The 19,887-nt window shown below is 40.7% G+C and overlaps 1 protein-coding gene across 3 annotated transcripts in view; it reads right to left on the reverse strand.

Moving 5' to 3' along the window:
* Positions 1-1,584: 1,584 nt before the first annotated feature.
* Positions 1,585-19,887, reverse strand: part of PAK2 (p21 (RAC1) activated kinase 2) — a 67,857-nt gene continuing 49,554 nt past the window's right edge. For 2 of the 3 annotated variants that reach the window (XM_025193528.1, XM_025193529.1), the window contains exons 10-15: positions 17,444-17,556; positions 16,723-16,840; positions 13,666-13,765; positions 10,850-11,046; positions 9,054-9,191; positions 8,390-8,476 (exon numbers count right to left, since the gene is read on the reverse strand). In XM_025193528.1, coding sequence (XP_025049313.1) covers positions 8,390-8,476; positions 9,054-9,191; positions 10,850-11,046; positions 13,666-13,765; positions 16,723-16,840; positions 17,444-17,556 — 753 coding nt within the window. Of the gene's footprint in view, positions 8,477-9,053; positions 9,192-10,849; positions 11,047-13,665; positions 13,766-16,722; positions 16,841-17,443; positions 17,557-19,887 lie in introns of all 3 variants that reach the window. The other variant, XM_006037082.3, reaches the window with a different exon arrangement.

The raw sequence follows: 19,887 nt of genomic DNA on the forward strand, positions 1-19,887 counted from the left end.
GATCGCTTCTGACTCCAGTGTCCACATCATTAATGAAGATGTTGAACAGTATGGGTCCAAGGACAGAGCCTTGGGGGACCCCACTGGTCACAGGACACCACGATGAGTGACTTCCATCGATTACTACCCTCTGGGTCCGACCCCGGAGCCAATTTTCCAGCCAGTGGATCGTGGAGGACCCAAGGCGACAATTGGCCAGTTTCTCCAAGAGGCGATCATGGGACACCAGATCGAAGGCTTTTTTGAAGTCAAGATATATGACATCAATCTCTTCTCCCTTGTCCAGGTGATAGGTCACCTGGTCGTAGAAGGAAATGAGATTGGTCAAGCAAGACCTACCCGCAACAAACCCGTGCTGGCTATCCCTTAAGATGTTGGCGTCGGCCAGTCCATTAAGGATGGCCTCTTTAATAAACTTTTCTAAGATCTTCCCCGGGATAGAAGTCAGGCTGATGGGCCTATAGTTAGCCGGATCCACTTTCCTCCCTTTCTTGAAGATAGGCACCACATTGGCCTTCTTCCAGTCTTCGGGCACTACACCAGAGCGCCAAGAGTTTTCAAAGATCCGTGCTAGAGGCTGGGCTATGATGCTCGCCCGCTCCTTGAGTACCCTGGGGTGAAGATTGTCAGGGCCAGCTGACTTGAAGGTATCCAGCTTCTCAAGATGTTCCTTCAGAAAGTCAGCATTAATGGAGGGCAGGGGATCACCCTCACCCGGACTTCCCGGCCCTGTAGCGGGCATGGGCGTCCCATGGGACTGATGAAAGACTGACGCAAAGTACCTATTTAATAGGTTGGCTTTTTCCTGGGCGTCAGTTGTCAGTTGCCCCATCTGGCTCAGCAGGGGTCCAATGTTGCCTCTGCTTTTCCTCCGGCTCCCCACATATCTGAAAAAGGACTTCTTATTGTCCTTGATGCTCAAAGCTAGCTGGAGTTCAGTTTCAGCCTTGGCTTTCCTGGTCTGCTCCCTACAGGACCGGACCAGTGCAGAATAATCCTCCTTGGAGGTGACTCCCATCCTCCATCCTTTGTAGGCCTTTCTTTTTAGCCTCAGGAGGTCTGCTAGGTCCCTGGAGAGCCAGGGGGGCTGCTGTGCCCTCTTGCTGCCTTTCCTCCGAGATGGAATAGACTTAGTTTGTGCATTGAGGATCGCTCCCTTGAGGAGCAACCACTCCTCTTGAACTCCCCTCTCCCTGTGGTCACGGTCCCTTAGGGCCTCACTGACAAGCCTCCTGAGCTTGTCAAAGTCGGCTTTCCTGAAGTCAAAGACTTGCACATTGCTGACCAACTTGCCAGCTTTTCGGCGGATGGTGAAGGCGATCAGCTCGTGTTCGCTGTCACCCAGCTTCCCATCGATCACTAGGTCGCCGACTAGGTCATCCCCAGTAGCCAGTACCAGGTCGAGCAGCGCTTTGCCTCTCGTTGGCCCATAGACTTCTTGAGTCAGGTGGAGGTCATCCACGCACGAGAGGAAGCTCTGTGACCGCTCAGATTTTGCTGAGCGATCCTCCCACGAGATGTCTGGGTAACTGAAGTCACCCATGACAACCATGGTCCTGGAGCAAGCTGCCTCAGCCAGTTCCTGGGCAAACTCCTGGTCAAGCTCAGGACTTTGAGTGGGAGGTCTGTAATAGACTCCCACCATTGTGTCCCCTGTGCTGTGTTTTTCAGTTCTTCAATAGACCAGGTAGTATCTTGTGGACAGTTCCACACCACAAACATCACTACAACATGCAGTCTCTATAGGAAGTTTCAGCAGCTTGACCTAGGGCTAATGAAAATGGACACCAAACTCTCTCACCCATGCAAGTGGGGTCCCTTTGCAGGTCATGGCTGAGAGACATGAAAGGAGACTGTATAAGAGCAATACAGCTCAAGAGAAGAGCTTTTACTACTGTCAACCTATTGCCTTTCCCATACCCTCTGGTCACTATGTATTTGTGTTACTTACATCCTTTGTAACTTCAATTATAGTCTTGTCTGCCATCAGTTAGGGTGTTCTCATTTGTTCACAACTTCCTTAAAAATCTTCCTTTGAGTTCAACATTTCCTCAGGTTGGAGTCACACCACTGTTGAACTTTTGGGAAGTCATTCTGCTATTTCAGGTTTCTGCTTACTGAAACAATGACTGAATACACCTCCAAGGTAGGTACCTCTTCCATTAACTCTTCTTTTCTCTATATTCAGGAGGTGGGAGGATGAGGGAAAGCAGTTTTGCATTCATGTGCTTCTGGGAGGTGTATATTAAGACTTCTTCATGCAGCTCCAAGAGAGACATTCTTCCATCTGGACTGAGAGAGATGGCTACTTTGGCTGGGACTATCTTTAAGGACATTGAAATAGGGTCACAAGCATCACCACCCAAGCAAGTTGCAAAATAAAGTTTTTAAAACAGCCTTAAGCACAGGATTAAAATTTTAGCTAGGAGAACACTGCACATCTTGAGATCTCAGGAGTCAGTGCATTTTTACATACTCGCATATACCTTCTCAACTCTGATTTCTTTGGGGGGTTTTTTAAAGCCACTAATCCCTCCCTTCCCCCAAAGGCTTTTAGAACACACATACGGTAAACATATAGTGCTGATAAATGCAGATATAACTAACCGATACTACAGACAACCAAGGCAATAATAAACAGTAGCTGTGCGTCTACATGACACCCCATTAACTGCATTCAGTTTATGGATAGGCTTTTCTTTGTGCACTATTGAAAAATGATGGTTTAATAGTGTGGGTCTTAGTTTCTACCTTTCTCCATTTTCAAAATTCAGCCATTCTACTCTAAACCAATGTGTCATTGCCCAGAGAATCAAGATCATGTGTGGGAAAACACTTTCCAGCTTAAACTGCAACTATGAAAGTATGAACTCAACTATCCCTCAATCTTATGGCTTGTTTACACACAGGTTTTAAACTTACTGTGCCACTTAAAATCAATTTAGCTTAATAAACAAACTGCTGTGGATGGTTCTTGTTATGGGATTAAACCAAGCTCATTTTGATTTAAATTAAGCCAAGAAACAAGCAGATTTTACATAAACAGAAACAAGTCACCATACATTGATTTCAGTTTAAAAGAACCAGCTCAAGCTTGCATGCAAAGCTTTGCTCTTTTTAACAGGGTGTGAGCACTAAAGTCTACTTGACTTACTGGACTATCCCTCCTCTCAAGTAACAAAACAAGAAATTAAATACAAGATCATCCTTATGCAGTGCAGACCATGAATTAAAATTCACAAAGATTACATACATGTGAAACAAATTACTGCCAGGTAAACACAACTGGAAAAGGCAGAATATTTTGTGGCATCCAACACTCGTTTTCTAAGGTTGCAAATGTTTCTGGAAGGCTACTACTTCCCACTCACTGAAACAGGTGAGGAGGAAAGAAGCTATTTCTTAAGCATGAAGGTATATGGGGTAATTTGTACGTACAGCATGAGTTTGGTACTAACAACAGAAGTCAATAATAGAAACTTCATTCAGATTTCAACCAAAACCAACCTTGTCTTCCTACAGTCATTCACTCTGGTGTCTTTTTTCTCTAACGCCATCCTTCAGTACAATTCTTTAAGTTATACCAAAATGAAACACAAAAATAAAATGTTCTAACAGTCTACCAGCAGGTGCTGCTGATTTCATGCCAAACCCCCAGGTAGAGTCATCCAGGCCTGACTTCCTCTCACAGATGAACTATACCAGGCAAATGTTGACCTAAGAGTGCATTCAGTCTCCTATTCAGATGAAAAGATAGCTCTCAAGCTTCTTGGTCTCTTTTCTGTATAACACTGAAGAGAGATATTTTTAAGGATGTTTTCAACAAAAGTAATACTGCAAGTTTGTTAGGAATAATATTACTGGAACTTCATACTGCCAGCAGCTTGATCAAGGCAACTGGCTTATCAATTCCAAATGCAATCATTGACAATTATTTTACAGCGGTGGTTCTCAACCTGAAGCCCACGGGCCACGAGATCCACTGCTGCAACCCATGCAAAACATATTTTAAATGGATACACAGGAAGTAAGTTGTGTGGGTTCAAGACACAACACTTTGAGAGTTGCAAGTGTGGCCCACTATGGCAAATAGGTTGAGAGCCACTGTTTTACAGCGTTTTGGCCTTGGAAGATGCAGTGTTGATAGTCTAGACAGTTCTTTGCTAACAGTTTTTCTTATGCAGCAACCTCCTAGAAAGAGCACCTCACCAAGAGTACAGAGGACAGTTTGGAGGAGCTCTCCTGGGTTCAGCGGTTGAGAACATTTGCTAGAGACACAACTGACTCATCAGTTGAACTTGACAGCAAGGACAGTTTGCAGTTATCAGGGTGGCTGCTATGATCAGCAGTTAAAATGGTCTTGAAAACAGAAGATAAGCTGAGGCATCCCTCAAAATAAAGGCTACCACAATGAAAATTAAGTGTTCATGAAAAGCTTAAGTTTCATGCTTGAAAGTGGCAAAAGTTACATAAAACATAAAGCATAATTCTCTAGACCCATTAAGATACCTAGACGTTTATTTTTTAAGCTACTCTGTTCTAGAAAAGATATAAATTCAAGAAGAGGGGAAAAAATAACAAACATTTTTTTAAAAGTTTATTTCTAGCCCTGAAAGAACAGTTATTAAACAAAGTCACCAATTACAGTAGTTAATATTGCAGTAACAATTAAATAACAGAATGGGATTAAATTAAACAAAAGGAAGGCAACATTACAATCTGAAGACAGTTTTTGGAAAGAAAAAAAAGGAAGAAAGCTTACACTTACTTCCATTTTTGTTTGGCAAAGTGAGGAAGAGAAGGAAAGCAGACCAGAGAAATCTGTTCATTCCCAGCTACAAATACCTATCGCTGTATCCTTATCTACCTCCCACCCCTGCTCTTCTGACAAAGGAGTTCAGTTATTCAGAACTACTCTGGAGCACCTCACAGCTCCCTTCCTCCAGAAGACACTCATGTGATGAACATCTATATTTAGTTCTGAATGTGTGATCCCAGTGGCATGCTTGTGTGTGGCAAAGTCTGGTCTGTTCCCATTTTCATAGTAGAAAAACCTGGGAATCAGACATTTCCTTTATACTTGTTTTGGTGCAGTGAAGATGAACATCCCTTTCCTGTTGTTACTCTCCAGAACTAACATCGTAAAAAGACCTCACATGTATTTATTTGCATACATATTTGATTGAGAACTTGGTTCAGGGGTTCTAGCACATCAGTAATCACCTGGGATGTCAAGATAAGAGATATGGGAATCCTAGCACGTACAGAAGCAACACCTCCCTTTCAGCATCCATTCTGTCTCTGGCTATTTTCTCTTCAGCCATACATAGCCATAATCTGGGTTGAAACAAGACAAAAAAGAAAAGCTTGTATCAACAGTTCTAGCCTGGTCCCTTATGCGGAAAAATGGCCTTTTCCACATTTTTGGACTAGGTTTGGAAGACACGTGCAAAACCTGTTCAGTTAGAAAAGAGACAGCCAACCCACTGGTACATTATATGCACAGCAATCACAGTGTAGCACAGAGCAGCAACTTCCCATGGTTCATTTCTTTTCTTGTCAACTCCCTGACTGCTCTGCTCTTCTCCACACTTTGCTGCAAAATCCAACCCTACCATTATTCCCACTGTTTCCTGAACTAATATCCTTTGTTTGTTCCTAATAAGTTTCTAACAGAAGTAAAAAAAAAATCCTAATTGTATAACCATATAGCTGCTACAGATTTGGGGGACGGGGAGAAGAGAGAAATGTATGCACTTCTCAGTTGCATTGTTCAATACCACAGCAGGCCACTTGACAAGCACTGGGATGCACTTTGGAAACTCCTGAATTTGATTTAAAAAACAAAATTAAAAAAACCCCCAACAACTTCAAAATGAACCCCTTAAATAAAGATACTGATGTGGACAGATTTGCTAATACAAGATCAAAAAGTTTTCCTTTATCAATAAAGGTGAACTAATAAGTTAAAAATGTGTGATTTTACGTTTTCCTGTTTTTAAAAACTGCTAGTTTCAGAACAAAATTATATTTATATGGTAGCCCAGGATGTGCTACCAAGCAAATAATAGCGCCAAGTTTAACTCCTGCACTAGGAGCTTGATTTTTCACCAAATCCATTGCCAGCAATGGACAAACAGGGAACCACTGATGAGAAAGAATTAAATATAACCCAAGATTCCTTGTTGCTCTTTTATAAACAGAAGTCACATGCATTAAAGTCAAGGGCGCTGCCATGCTAGTGCTTATGGTGTATATGGCTTTCAACAGATCTAAAGTTTGTTACAGGGGAAGCACATCTCAAATATCTGGCCTAGAACATGACACTTCCTTGGATTAAACAGCGACTATTCTAGTGGTTTGCAGCAACTGGGTTGTTTATTCTTCTGATGTAACCTTTCTCTATTAAAGTAATTCAGCTAGGAACATACCACATAACAGAACTTACAAGAAAGCAAATAGAAATGTGGTATTGCAATTTCTTACATTAATCAGGCACCCTGTTTGGTGCAAATCAATTTTCTAGTGAGCAGCTATAGAAAAACTGATCAGATACGCTGAAAGAATGAAGTCCCCATGCTGTATAGGCTCTAGAAATGGGAGTTCTCCAGGCGTAGGCTTCATTTCGCCATATCTTGGTGACCAAACACGGGAACACAGGTATTCTATCCCAACAATAAAACACTGACATTATGCTTGCAGAGAAGAAAGATTTCTACCTTCCCACAACAAAAAGAGTGCATGCAAAACTCATTTAGGCAATCTCCTTTGTCACAACCCAAATGGATTCCTCTCATTCCACAAGCAATATTCTCTACTTGGACACACACTGCCTGTTAGGAATGCAACAACATTGCTTAACACCAAATTGATGGCAACTCCTGCACATGTATCATTTGGCACATTACAACTACAAACAGCTCCTTATCAAAATAATCCGTAGGTATAAATGCACAGTGATTTCAGTGGCTGAAGCCAGGGAGCAGGAAATCTTCCCACAGTTGCTACTGTTACCTAAATAGGCACCTAAAAATTCACATTACTCGCTAGCTCTTACAAGGAGGCACTTTTTCTTGTATTAAGCTTTTCATCTTCTGCCATCCTAGCTGGTAAAAATGTCTTTAGAGAAAAAGCGCCAACATGATATATGTCTCTCCAGTTACACATCAGCCACTCAAATTGGCTGTCTCTCCACAGAACAGCACTTTGGTGTTTCCAGATGTTCATAAGCTTCTGTCTGAATTACAAAAAAATCTTGGATCTTCAGTGTCCTCAGATACGATGAATTATTTGTTCTTTTGATTACATTTGTAGAAACAGGGCACATATAAAATGGGAAAAAATAGTTCTAATACTTAAAATTTTGACAACTCCATGGTTGTTGCATTATTTGCCTTTTTGCAGATAAAATTACAACATATACAAAACATATTTGATACAAAGGAGGGAAATGTAAAAAAAAGGCAAAGGCACCAGCAAAACTCCCACGTCCGAGTTAGAGATCAGAGACAACACTTATTCTAAAACTGTCCACCACACCATGCAAGACATTGACGTAAGCCTTTGGCCAAAAAATCTAACAGTGGGAAGCAGAGCAGAAAGGAAGACAGTTGGGACTTCAGTTCTCCCCACTCTCAGCTGATGACTTGATCATAAACTGATCATCTGCTCTCTCACCCCGTACTGGCAACCTGACCTCTGACAATGTGACCAAGAAAGTTCTACACAAAAGCCTTTTACCTTAGGTTAAGAAGGTCTGTGGAGCATAGCCACAGAACAGGAACACAGTCGAACTCTTCTCTTTCCCCTCTCCCCATACTCTTCTTAAAAAGCAAAACATTCTTTTAAGGAAGTTGCAATTTCTTAAGTAACTGAGTCATTATTTTTTACAGTACAGTTAGCTAAACTGTACAGAAAGGGAGAGAGAGATAAGATGTACCTTCACATTTCAGTCCCACTTGCTATTAATCTAGTCATATGGTGAGCTTCCCAGAGCAATTTGAAAGACAGGTAAAAGGGAGAAGGAAAGAGATCAGCAGATAAAATTAATGCCTCTCTCTGAAAGCTTGAATCTGTCATTCAAGTATTGGAAGTACCCAAGAGGGCACAATGAATGGGAACTGTAACAGTGAAGTCATCAAAAAAACCCTTAAAACCCCAGGAGTAAGTAGCACTCCTGGGCTGTCTGCTAAAAAGGTGAAAGGCCAGCGATACAGTCCACATTTCCTCTGGGACCCTAGAAAGGGCTAGAAAGTCACCGTGGTTTGTGTTGGATTTCTTCTGGGTAAGAACTTTCCCTTTTGCAGACTCTTTCAACCCCCCTAACAAGAGTAACAATTTCATATATTATAAAGATTTTTTTAAAAAACTGAAGGTCATGGCAACAATATTAGCGGTTACTCTTCATTGCTTCTTTGGCAGCCAGAATCAGCGGCGTCAAGCTTGACAGAGGTTTGGCCAGTTTCAGGAAAGGATGCTGACAAGAAGAGAAACACAGTAAGTAAGTAAAAGCCACAGCTGTAAAACCCAACATAAACTGTTGTATTAACATAGCACTTTCCAACCCAAGGTATGAAAAGCACTTCACAGTGCTGCCAATGTGCTGATCCTAAAGAAGGGACAAGCCCACAGAATGGAATAAGGGATAAGATTATCTAATAGCCCCTCATCCTCATATTAGCATCACATACTTGGGTAACCCTTGCCATCTCTTTTACAATACCATTTCCCAAAGCAGAGATAATCGTTGTTCTAACATTTCTCCCCCTCTATCCCACCAGGTTTGCTACATATGCTCCACTTCAGTACGCAGCAGTCACAAAACTACAAATGGCAAAATACAGACAGCACTGACTGCTGTTCAACATAGTCAGATTTTGTTGCCGTTCTGCCACTTGTGCTTCTCTCCAGCTCCCTTCTACTAAACAATCATCTGGTAGGAAGACTATAAAAGCTGATGACAACCCACAAGCATGGGTAGCATAAGATGACCTCTTATATTAATGCTTGCCTCTTCTCAGGTCATCAGGAAGTTCTAACACCCTCCTCTTTACCTGTAACAGCTCTTTGGCTGAACCTCGTTTTTCAACATCCATCTCCAAACAACAATTTAGGAAATCCCGGAATATTGGGGACAGTTTCTCTGGGTTCTGCAGCTCTGGTGTGCCATTAGTTGCTATCAAATACAAAGCCTGCAAAAAGAGAGCTCCTGTTACAACCAAGTCATGTTTTAAGATTCTGAAACATGTATTTTGACTTGAAGATAGAATAAAGCTAAGCACTTAAGGAAATTTACCTAGACACATAAGGAGCTGGACAGATCAAGTGCTAAACTACAGCATTTCAGATACTTCAGGAAACCTCCAACTTGGATAGCCACCCCCTAATACAAATATGATGCATTTGATGAAATGGGATTTTGCTTCTCCCCCTCCCCCCATGTAATCATTACTCCCTGGTAGACTTATGTGGGAAGCAAACTGTAGACTTTAACACATGCATGCAAAAGATTTTCCTACTAAAGGGGATAAAACATGAAATGCATGAGGGACATGCAGCCTAGATTCCTAATTGACTATATACTGCATGCTGCTATACACTTTGGAGCCTAAGTAAAGTAAATATAAAGCCAAGGGTGATGCTCTAAACAATTTATCACCAGTGATCCTGGTTTTCCCTGATAAAAATTGCAAATTCTCTGATACAAGTCCATGATAAAAATTAAAGCCCCCATCCCACAGTCCTACCAGCCCTGCTGGTGCCCCTCACTCCCCACCCACAGCCCCTGCTCACCAGCCCTCCCAGAGTGCTCCTAGCTGCCAGGGCTATGGGGCCAGGGAGCCAGGTCCACAGCCCCCTGTCCCCAGGAGGAGGTGGCAGCTGCTACAATAGAGCACAGCCCAGCTCCCCCACCCTCCACCTCTGCTGTGGGCTCAGGTGAGGTCAGCTCCCCACTGTGGCACACACTCCCAGGGCACAGGGGGACCCATGCTTTACTCAGTTTTCCCATAGGAAACAGAAAACCCAGATCCCTGTTTATCACTGAACAATACTAGAAAATAATTGGCAGCATTAAGAATGACTCCCATCACGGGTGTGGTAAGATAGAGGGGATTGTATATGACAAACTGAACAGACTGCCACATACACCGGATGTGGTTAAGTATTTATGCTCAAACATGTAAACTTTTATCCCTCCAGTAAGGAGAAGGGCAATGTCTTGGTCCAGAGAGGAAGAAGGAAGACAATCTGTTTCTCCACAGCCACGATGAAGAGTGCTGTAAGAGTGTTACTTACACTGCTTTATCTGTGTCACCTGTTATTAGCAAGGTAACTGGAGATACTTAAAATTACTGAACTGACAGACATCATGAGAGGCATATATGTAAAGGGAAGACAAGTCTGGTCAAATGTACTGCATAAGTTCGTATTCTTAAAATTTAATTGGATTTACTTTTAAGTGATGGCAGTTTGCTCTGGGCAGCAGACTAGCACCGCTCAGTAGTGAAGTCTTTTATTTAAGTACAATACAGGCACAGTTTAAGACATCTCAATTGTCTTCCAAGAAACATCATCTCTCAGGATGATAACCACTAGGTTATCATTTCTTTTGACAAGATACCAGTAGTAATCACCCCAGATTCATTAACATAGATAACTGTCCATTAGGAAATATGGTAAGTCTATTAAAACAGCCAGCAACTACAAGCCTTTACAAATACTTTGAAACATGTTTAAATTCAAACCAGTAACCTAGGAATTAAAGGTCAAAAGTCCCTTTGTAATCTTCCTGAGCCACAAATACACATGCAAGACTGATATAGTAACTACTTTAAAAGTGATCTCTTACCCTCAAAGGGTTTTCATTGAGGTATGGGGGCTCTCCTTCCACCATTTCAATAGCCATAATACCGAGAGACCAAATATCTACTTTGGGGCCATAAGCTTTCCGTGTGACCACTTCAGGTGCCATCCAGTATGGAGTCCCAACCATGGTGCTGCGCTTGCTCTGCTCTGGGGTGATCTGAGCACAGAAACCAAAGTCGGCTGCATGACAATAAAAAAAAGTTAGCACAAGTTAGTGCATCCATTTCTACTGCAAACCCCATCTCAAGAGTCCCACTTGTTTTCAGGGAGACTTTGCATTTCCAGAAAAATGCAACTTTCGCACCTATGCCTTTGACATGTACGGTGATTCCTGCACTTTCCACATTACAGCAAGAAATCCAACTACAAATGGGTGTAAATATATATCCTATGCAAAATGATTTATATACATCAGTGGACTCCTCCAAAATAAAGGGGCTTCATTTGTATTTATTTATTTTTGGGAGGGGGAGTTGTTGTTTTCTTAGGTTTGAGGTTGTTTTTTTAAACCAGACTATTTGTGGTGTTCTAGAAAAGAGAGATGTTCTTGTTACTTCCTCTTCAAACTGACCAGACTGTTAACAGACAAAAAGGGACTAAGCTGAGCCTATGGGAAAATATTTTTGTGTACTCGTACCAGCTTTGTACTAAGCTGTGTAATACGGTGAAGCAACTATGACACCTCCTGCACTACTAGACAAATTATTTCAGTATGTATTTCTGGTTACCAGCTTCGATATCTGAATGGAAATGAACCTTTAGATATAGGAAGCTACTGTGATCTTGCTTAAGCAAGTTAATTCAACCAGAAAAGCTTGGAAAACTACCATCTTTACTTGGACAAAGAGACTGCTGAAGAGGACAGCAAACCAGACTCATTTTGTTGGTTCATTCAGGGTCTCCACCTCATGGAGAAATGTATTTTCTTATGGTCAGATCAGATATAATACACAGAAAAAATAAAGACTCTTCAACACAGAAGAGTTTTCCAAAATATACACGCAAGTTAGGTGGCCTCACCAGTGAAAAATTTTAACAGTGTTTGGGTGTTATTATATTTGAGAATAAGAAAGTGTAGTGATCAATGTATAGTAAGTGGAAAAACATTAACCACTGAGACTGAGGACAGGTCTCAGTGTACCTTGTAGACTGTGCAAGGACAGCTGCTGGCTGTGGTATCTCACCCATTTCCCATCTCCATGAGCCAGGAGTAAGAAATCCTAAAAGACACTGTCGCCCACAGTACCGATTCTGAGACTGAAACCATGCTCAGAAACCTTGCAAGTGGCTGGCTAACCTGTTCTCTTAAACAAGAGCCCACATCACCAGCTTTTCAGAAACCAGGACTGCAGAAGCTTAGAATAGGCCTGTGTACCAGCTTTCCGGTATGTACCAACTTTCTCACTACAGACCTACCTTGCAAATCAAAGGGAGGATAACAGCCTATCCACCCTGTTTCACCAATAAGGAACTGATATTTACTTGTTATAGTGTCACCTGCTTCTTAGAGCAAGGTTTTAGAGTTCACATGTGCTTGTCCTTACCTCATGTGCCTATTTGCCTCAGTCTTCTTTACCCTCTCAAGGGCTACCTCTTCTTCACAGCTGCTCCTTTCCAAACCAATCCTTAACCATGTCCCTGTCCTTTCTTGACTTTCCCCATCCTCTGTTAGCTTTCTCCTCTTCTCTATTTTCTTTCACTCACATATTCATTTGATAGTCTCCATCTACTTATCACCTCATTAAAAACAGTCCCACACATACTCAGTTTGTAAAAACATCCACAGCCTTGTGAACATAACAGGACCCTCTACACTCTCAAGTGCACATAATATACTTGAATAACCACATTATCTTACAGCCTTGACTTGCACTTCCCCACTACAGCTTGTGAACACTGTTAAAAAAATGCCAATGGCTGGGATTAGACTGAAAGCTCTTTAGGAAACTGAGCGCTGGCAGAATTTTCCAAAGTTGCTCCCCATCCAAATCCCATAAGCAGCTGAGAAAATGCCACTCCATATTATTTTAGGTATGTATGTAGCACTTAGCATGGTTATAGGTGTTCAGTGGGTAAATATGCCTGTCCTACTAAGCATTTCTAACAATTCTTTGTGTGGTTTTACATTCACATTTCAATTTTGAGATGCTTTCCTTACCCCACTTGCTTCAGGGAGCATGCAACCAATGGGAGGAAGTGACTTACTATATGCAAAGAGCTGTCAAATACACCATACGCAACTGAGTGCAACAAGATTCTATGTTTTACTTCGGTGGTTCACTTTTCAGCAAGTTTCATCAACTGTTACAAACACAAAATCCATCAAAGTGAAACCCAGCCTGGTTGCACCCTTTAGATATTAACTGCAACATAAATGCAGTATCATCGGGTGCAATATTCAAGTTGTGGTTGCCCTTGTAAACAGACTGTCATAATTTACAAAACTCTGCACTATATAAAGAGCTTGTAATGCATCTGTAATAAGCCCCAGCTTTCTTCTCTTGCAATCTTTGGCATCTTTGCCTCACTTCATATTACAGTATTGCAGGCTAATTTATATTAACAAATGCATTCATGTGGTAGCGAGTTTACGTAACCATCCTTCCTGCTTGATACACTTGCAGCCAATAACTTTCAGATGCTCAGAATTACGAAATCAAATATTGTGTGTAAAAATTTGTTCATCGCAAAAATTTGATTTCTGAAACTCACTGTCAACTATCCTTTTATCAATGTATACTTGCCATTGCAAGTTTATTTAAAAGGGAAAGCAGGGGAAAATAATTATCAGGTACTCACTGAGCTTAACAGATCCATCCATTCCTAAAAGCACATTGTCACTCTTAATATCCCTGTGGATGACCTGGTTGGCATGCAGAAACTCTAGTGCCTGCAAACACTGTACAGAAGGAAAAAAACAATGTTGATCATATGCAAAACAATTTTTACTGTTAACATGAAAGCAAAGTTTATGTGCAGAAATAGCATTCAAACAAAAATGTAGCAGTTATTTCTTTAAGTATCCAGCAGAGGAAGCTCAAGAGCTGAGCAACAAACATCAATATTAACATCTGAAAATCATGGAGGTCAGACTGTTCTTCAGCCCCAAAGAATGAATTATTTCCTTGTTACTAGCATCTCAGAATGAACAATAAACTTCCTAAACAGGCCACACATCATTCAAAGATATTAAGCACTCTAACCTAGCTAAGTGTCATTTTTTCCACAGCTTTTGAGTTATTGAGTATTCCTGATCAACTAATAGGATTGGTTTGGTGGAATCCCACTGAAACGTAAAATGCTTCATTATTTACAACCTCTGGTACTATGCAAACTATTTTACTTTTCATTGTAAAATGCAGTTTACACAACATGGCGAACTTTAGAAAAAGTTGAGTGAACTTCCTCATTAAATATTAGTGCCCTTGCTTAATTTAGAAAAGTAGTTTTGATTTTACAAAGTTATCTTGAACCACTATCCTTGGAAGTACAAATTTTGAATCAAACATTGAGCAGCTTCTTGCACACACACAGAGTTGGATGCAGTTTACAATTACACTTCAATGTGGGAACTGTAAACAACTTAAACTGTGTACTTGTCATTTATATAGATATTTTTAAAATGTTCCCTCCTCTCCACAGTCTTAGCTTGCTCTGTAGAATCTTAATGAGATCTAGAAGTGAAGCTGGTCTTGAAGCCACTAAGTCTAAACCTTTTGCCCAGTTTTTTTTAACATCTATTCAAAATACAGAATAGCAAAGAACAATATAGATCTTGGAAGCGATGAAACTATACAAGTTAAGGAAATTTCCAATCAGACTGATATTAATTCATAACATAAACCTTTTCACACTTATTTTCTTCAAACATGGCTTGATTTTTACTTCTCAAAATCTACAAAACAAAATCATGTCTTCAGAAGATTAAAACTGCAGAGCCAAACAAATTCCTGCTTAAAGATATTAACTGTTTTTTCTAGTTATATGATTTTTATGGAAATCACTTTGATTGGTAGCCATCCTTGACACCTCTTCACTGATTCTACTGGCTAGGACTCCAACATCCTTCACTGATCCTTTATTCTACTATTTATACTGCTGCTATGAGTTAAGACCTTCTCTGGAAATTTTAGCTATTAAAAGGTAATACCCATAGGTTGGGAATTTAGCATCGAACATCTGCTTTGTAAGTGCTAAAAGCTGCACGTCTTAAAAGAAAGGCAAGTTTTACTTTGAAATTACTTAAAAATTCTCTCACAGAATTTGAAGAATACTTTCATATTTGAACTGGATCTCCCTAAAGGTTGCTCAGCCCTTGAAGGCTACAACAACAACGGAACCAAAAAGAGCAACGATTTGGCACAGAAAAATGATAAACAAGACAAACTCCCTGGAAAATAAAATATACATGAAATAACAGTAAACTGGAAATATCTGAGCAACAATATTTTTTTTCACATGTTCTTGTTGACATTTGACCTACCCTTGGAAATTTTATTTTCTCTTACTGCCAGCAGTTACTGTTCTTCCTGTATTTTCAAGTGAGGCAACTCTGATTCTCAGGAAATAATTATCTGTCTATACATGTTAAGGTACAAGCTTGTTTTCTGCACCATCGCTTCTAGTGAGTCATCAAAGCAGATACCCCTCTGATTCAATCTAACTGGCTTTTAAAAACAACGCCTTCCCCCTGCACAGTAAGCAATGCAATTACCGTGATGATAAACTGAGTCTGTACTGGACTGACACTGACTCAGGGCAACAGGGAAAAAAAAAAAAAGATAAAAGATGTGATGTCCGCTATATCTGACTTCTGCTCAGAGGTTACATCATCTGTATCTGAGACCATTATAGCTATAAGCAAAGCTTACAGCTATAAAGTTATTGTTCGGAAAATATCTGAGAAACCCACAAAGAAATTTTGGCTGCGCATAATTCCATGGCTGCATGAACTAGAGAACAACCTATTGGAGAGGGAAAAAGGCACAGTAATCCAACCCATCCCCATGCCAACATAGGATTTTTTCCTGTGGTTTGTCTAGTCTACTTTAAACATTCTATGCAATGGATATGCCACCTCTTCATTTTGGAGAATGTTTCCACAGCCTGAAACACTCTGGGTTCAGCTCTCTAATCTAGTCTTCCTGCGTTTTCAACTCTGATTACACTTTGTGCTGTACTCTTACATAAATCCAGATTTCTCTTGATTTGTACCATCTCAATGCTTATAGTTTTATGCCTTAACAATCTTTCTTTATAAAGTATTCACTCCAAACTTCTTATTGCTCTCCTCTGAATCATATCCAATCTATCAACAACTTTCTATTAATGTGATACTGGGCCTAGAACTGAACACAATATTCCAGATGTTAAAAAAAAAAAAAAAGATGCTTACACCATGATCTGAGCTTCTATGTAATCAGTCCAGAACTCTACTGACTTTCCTGCTTCTGCTTTATTATATAACAAACAACAAATTAAGCATAAATTTGTAATCACCCTTTTCCCCTCTCTCTGCACTCCACTTTCTAGGTTTGGTCTCTCGTTGAGAATCTTCTTTGAATTACTTTTCTTCCGTTTTCGGGTTGCATTTTTTGAGTGAATCCCATTTTGCTATTTGTGATCTTAGTGTGCTTTCTGTACTCACTCGTGTCAGCAGTTCTTCCCAATTAGCTTTCATCTTCAAATTTAGTTAAAAAGCATTGCTTACGTAAGCCCTTCTCTTTTCATCATTAATGACGTTAAATACAGACTGGACATATCATCAGTTCTTGTACTGACTTGTAAGGTAAATATTCCAAAAAGCGTGAAAGAAAGACTGTGCTTTTAAAACTTTTATAAACAAAAAATACCCACCTCTCTGCAAACAGCAGCAATCTGAGCTTCATCCATGCATGTTTCCGTGACAACATCAGTGAGTGACCCTCCAGCTAGATACTCCATCACAACAAACAATTCATCTCCTACAAGGTAACTACAATACAGAAAATAAAGATTACGCTCATTTGGTATTAAATGAGAATCCAAACTGAAAAATAAAAATGTGTTAAAGAAATTATTCTGTATATATATATAAATGTCTGTATATAATTCTATACGAGTTCTGCAAAAAATACAAATTCTGTACTATTTCTATATTACAAAAATTATTCTATAATTATTATTGTTCAGGACAGGTAGCACAGAAAATTGATTTTTGTTATGTAGCCAGGAATTCAGGCTTTAAAGCTGAACACCTACTCATACCAAAATGTTAAATAATATTTACTGGCTAGCTGGGCAGGGTGCCATTTTCCACCTCATCTAAAACAGGGAACTTTCAGCAGCACCAGTCCTTTCTCATCTTCTCTGGGAGTATCAATTTAGTAACGAGTCGCCAATAGTACACTCAATGCAATAGCCTTCAGCTTTTTCTTGGTTAGCTGTCAATACAAGCTCTCACAAGATCCAATTTGCTTGTGAAAGCAGAAAAAGTAAATTTGAGGTATAGGAATGGCAGGCATATACAGGAAAGTGAGGATTCCAAAATTTTAACCTGACACCTGGTGAAAAGGGAAAAACCATTCTCAGTATTTACCTGTCTAAGAAGTTCACTATGTTGGGGTTCTTTAACTCTTTCATTACAAGGATCTCATTAATAATCAACTCCTTCTTGGGCTGTTTCTGTAGGTTTATCTGCTTGATAGCAACCTGAAAAAAGAAGAGGCAGCAAATTACAAATTTGAATGTCAATTAGTTACAACCTAAGTTTACTCTAATTTTTAAGTGTTAAAACTGGGTGATGAGGACAGCAGACTAGAAAGTGTCTGAGGTGTCATTACAGAAAGGGATGTCATGTCAAATTGTTCAGTAACTTGCTACCTGCCAGCAATATACAAACATGGGTTCAGCACTGTGGTTAAAAATGCGTAGCAGGTCAGTAAGGCAGAAAGAGAAAATTTGACAATTCTGCATCTGGCTTGCTGCCCTGAAGTGACAAATAGTGACTTAAATTACACATCAAAAAGTCATTGCTGGTGCAGGCAGGAATAATTTATAGCAGGATAGGAGAAAAAATTGGGTTATAGCATAAAAGAAATAAGAGGGTCTGAGGTGACAAGACACTAGAGAGGCCTGCTTGATTTTATGCCCTCAAACTTTCTCCCATTAACTACATTTCCTGCTCTCAACTCTGCTTTCATCCCAACTTACCAATGTGCAACTTACACCACTCACGTGCACTTGTAGGATAGTAAATAGAGCAGCAGAGAAATAGTGCCACAGGGTGGGAAGTGTTTAGAGGATCTACATTAAATCAGTCAGATAAGCAGCCGGCAACAGATTTGGCAATGAACGTTAGTGCGTAGTTTAGGGAAGTGACAGACAGCATAAGCCTTTTTAAGAGGAAGTAATGAGATTGCTGCTTATGTTTTGTTCTGAACAGACTGGTGTTTGGATTTTGGGAAGCAAGAGTGGCAAGATGTGAGGAGAAAAGGCTGAAGACACAATTCAAGAGACTGAGCACTGGGATAGCAAATCACTAAACTTTCAAAGCAAAGCAAGACAAGGAGCAAAGAAGTTCGGTGTGATATCAACATAATGACTACTACTGGAAAGAAAACTCAGACTGAAAATTTGAGACGAAGGAGTTAGTAGCTATTGTATTCTTCTTGCCAAGAACACCAGTTCATCTAAAAGCTAGAAGCAGATGTCTTCACACTCAAGACAGGTAGAGGAAGAACGCCCTATTGGTCCGATATGTAGTCACCTCCAGAATTGAAACTATTGTCTAGTGACAGACAACAGCACCCTGGCATGTATTACACTTACGGTGCAATTAGGGTGTCCATCACACCATAAACAGTAACCCTGCCATACATTACAATGTTATCATGATATAAATTGGTTTTAAACGAGCCACAAAAATGTTTCACATATAATGTATAATATTCTTTGTGGCTCATTTCTATCATGCCTTAAATTGAAGGTGTGGCATGTCCAGGCTGACCTATGACAGACCTCAATACTGAGCTGAACGTTAGGATCTGGGACACAGTCATCCCCTTTTCTAAGTTCCTGGGGGACCCATGGAAGCAGCAGCTGGGGAACATGGGAGCTCCTCCTTGCTTCACAGCTTCACGTGCCCCAGACCGTGGGCCCCAGCAGAGGAGCTTTTTAAAAGTGTGCCTTCAGTCATGCTGTTTAGATCACCCCATGTGCTAAGACCAAGACACCAGGTATGTGGTGTCTGACTCTTTCTAGTGCCCAGGAAGCTTTAAAAAACACTCCCTAAAGTCGGACTCATGGCAACCTGCACCTTTAAAGAGCAGGTCTGTAGCTAGGAGCCACAGATTCATATGGAAGCTGCAGCTGCATGTATCGCATTACCATGCTTGGCACAGGCAGCTGGGATGCCAGGAACTCCACACTCCCCAACTGCATACAAAACTTGCAAGTGCCTTTCTTTTCAGCTCATGCACAGACTGCAAAGCAAGGCAGGAAGCCTGCCTGCAGCAAGGAAGCCCTTCAGGTTCCTGATACACGGCTCCCCACATGATGGAAGCTGGTAGTGGCAACCATGGGGTTGGGGTTTGAGGAATTTTGTGCCAAATCTGCAAAACTGTGCAACCTGCCACGCATATCTGGCATGCCAGATCATGCAATTTTGGTGAGAGGACAAAAAAATTCCTCGAACTTCATTACCACAATTGTCTTAACATGTGTCAGCAGCCTTACCTATTCTACTGCCCCTGGCAGATATTAACTGTATGATAAATGTAACCTTGTTAGTTGTGTGATAAACTTTAAGAAACCACATCGCCAAACAACAATAAAAATGGCAAACCAGTAAAAAAGATGCTCCACGTCATGGAAATCCATGTTGTGCCTTCTCAACATTTAACATGGAACAGCTTTGTGGCTGGCTTGCATTATGCATTTATTTGAATGTGTGGCTGCAGGTGCAGTTTAGAGGTCTGCAACACAGGGATCCGAGTATTGGGGAGCTCCCCAATCCCCAGCTCTCCACATATGCCATGGATG

The sequence above is a fragment of the Alligator sinensis genome, unplaced genomic scaffold, assembly GCF_000455745.1.
Source record: "Alligator sinensis unplaced genomic scaffold, ASM45574v1 scaffold863_1, whole genome shotgun sequence".
NCBI classification, from domain to species: Eukaryota; Metazoa; Chordata; order Crocodylia; family Alligatoridae; genus Alligator; species Alligator sinensis.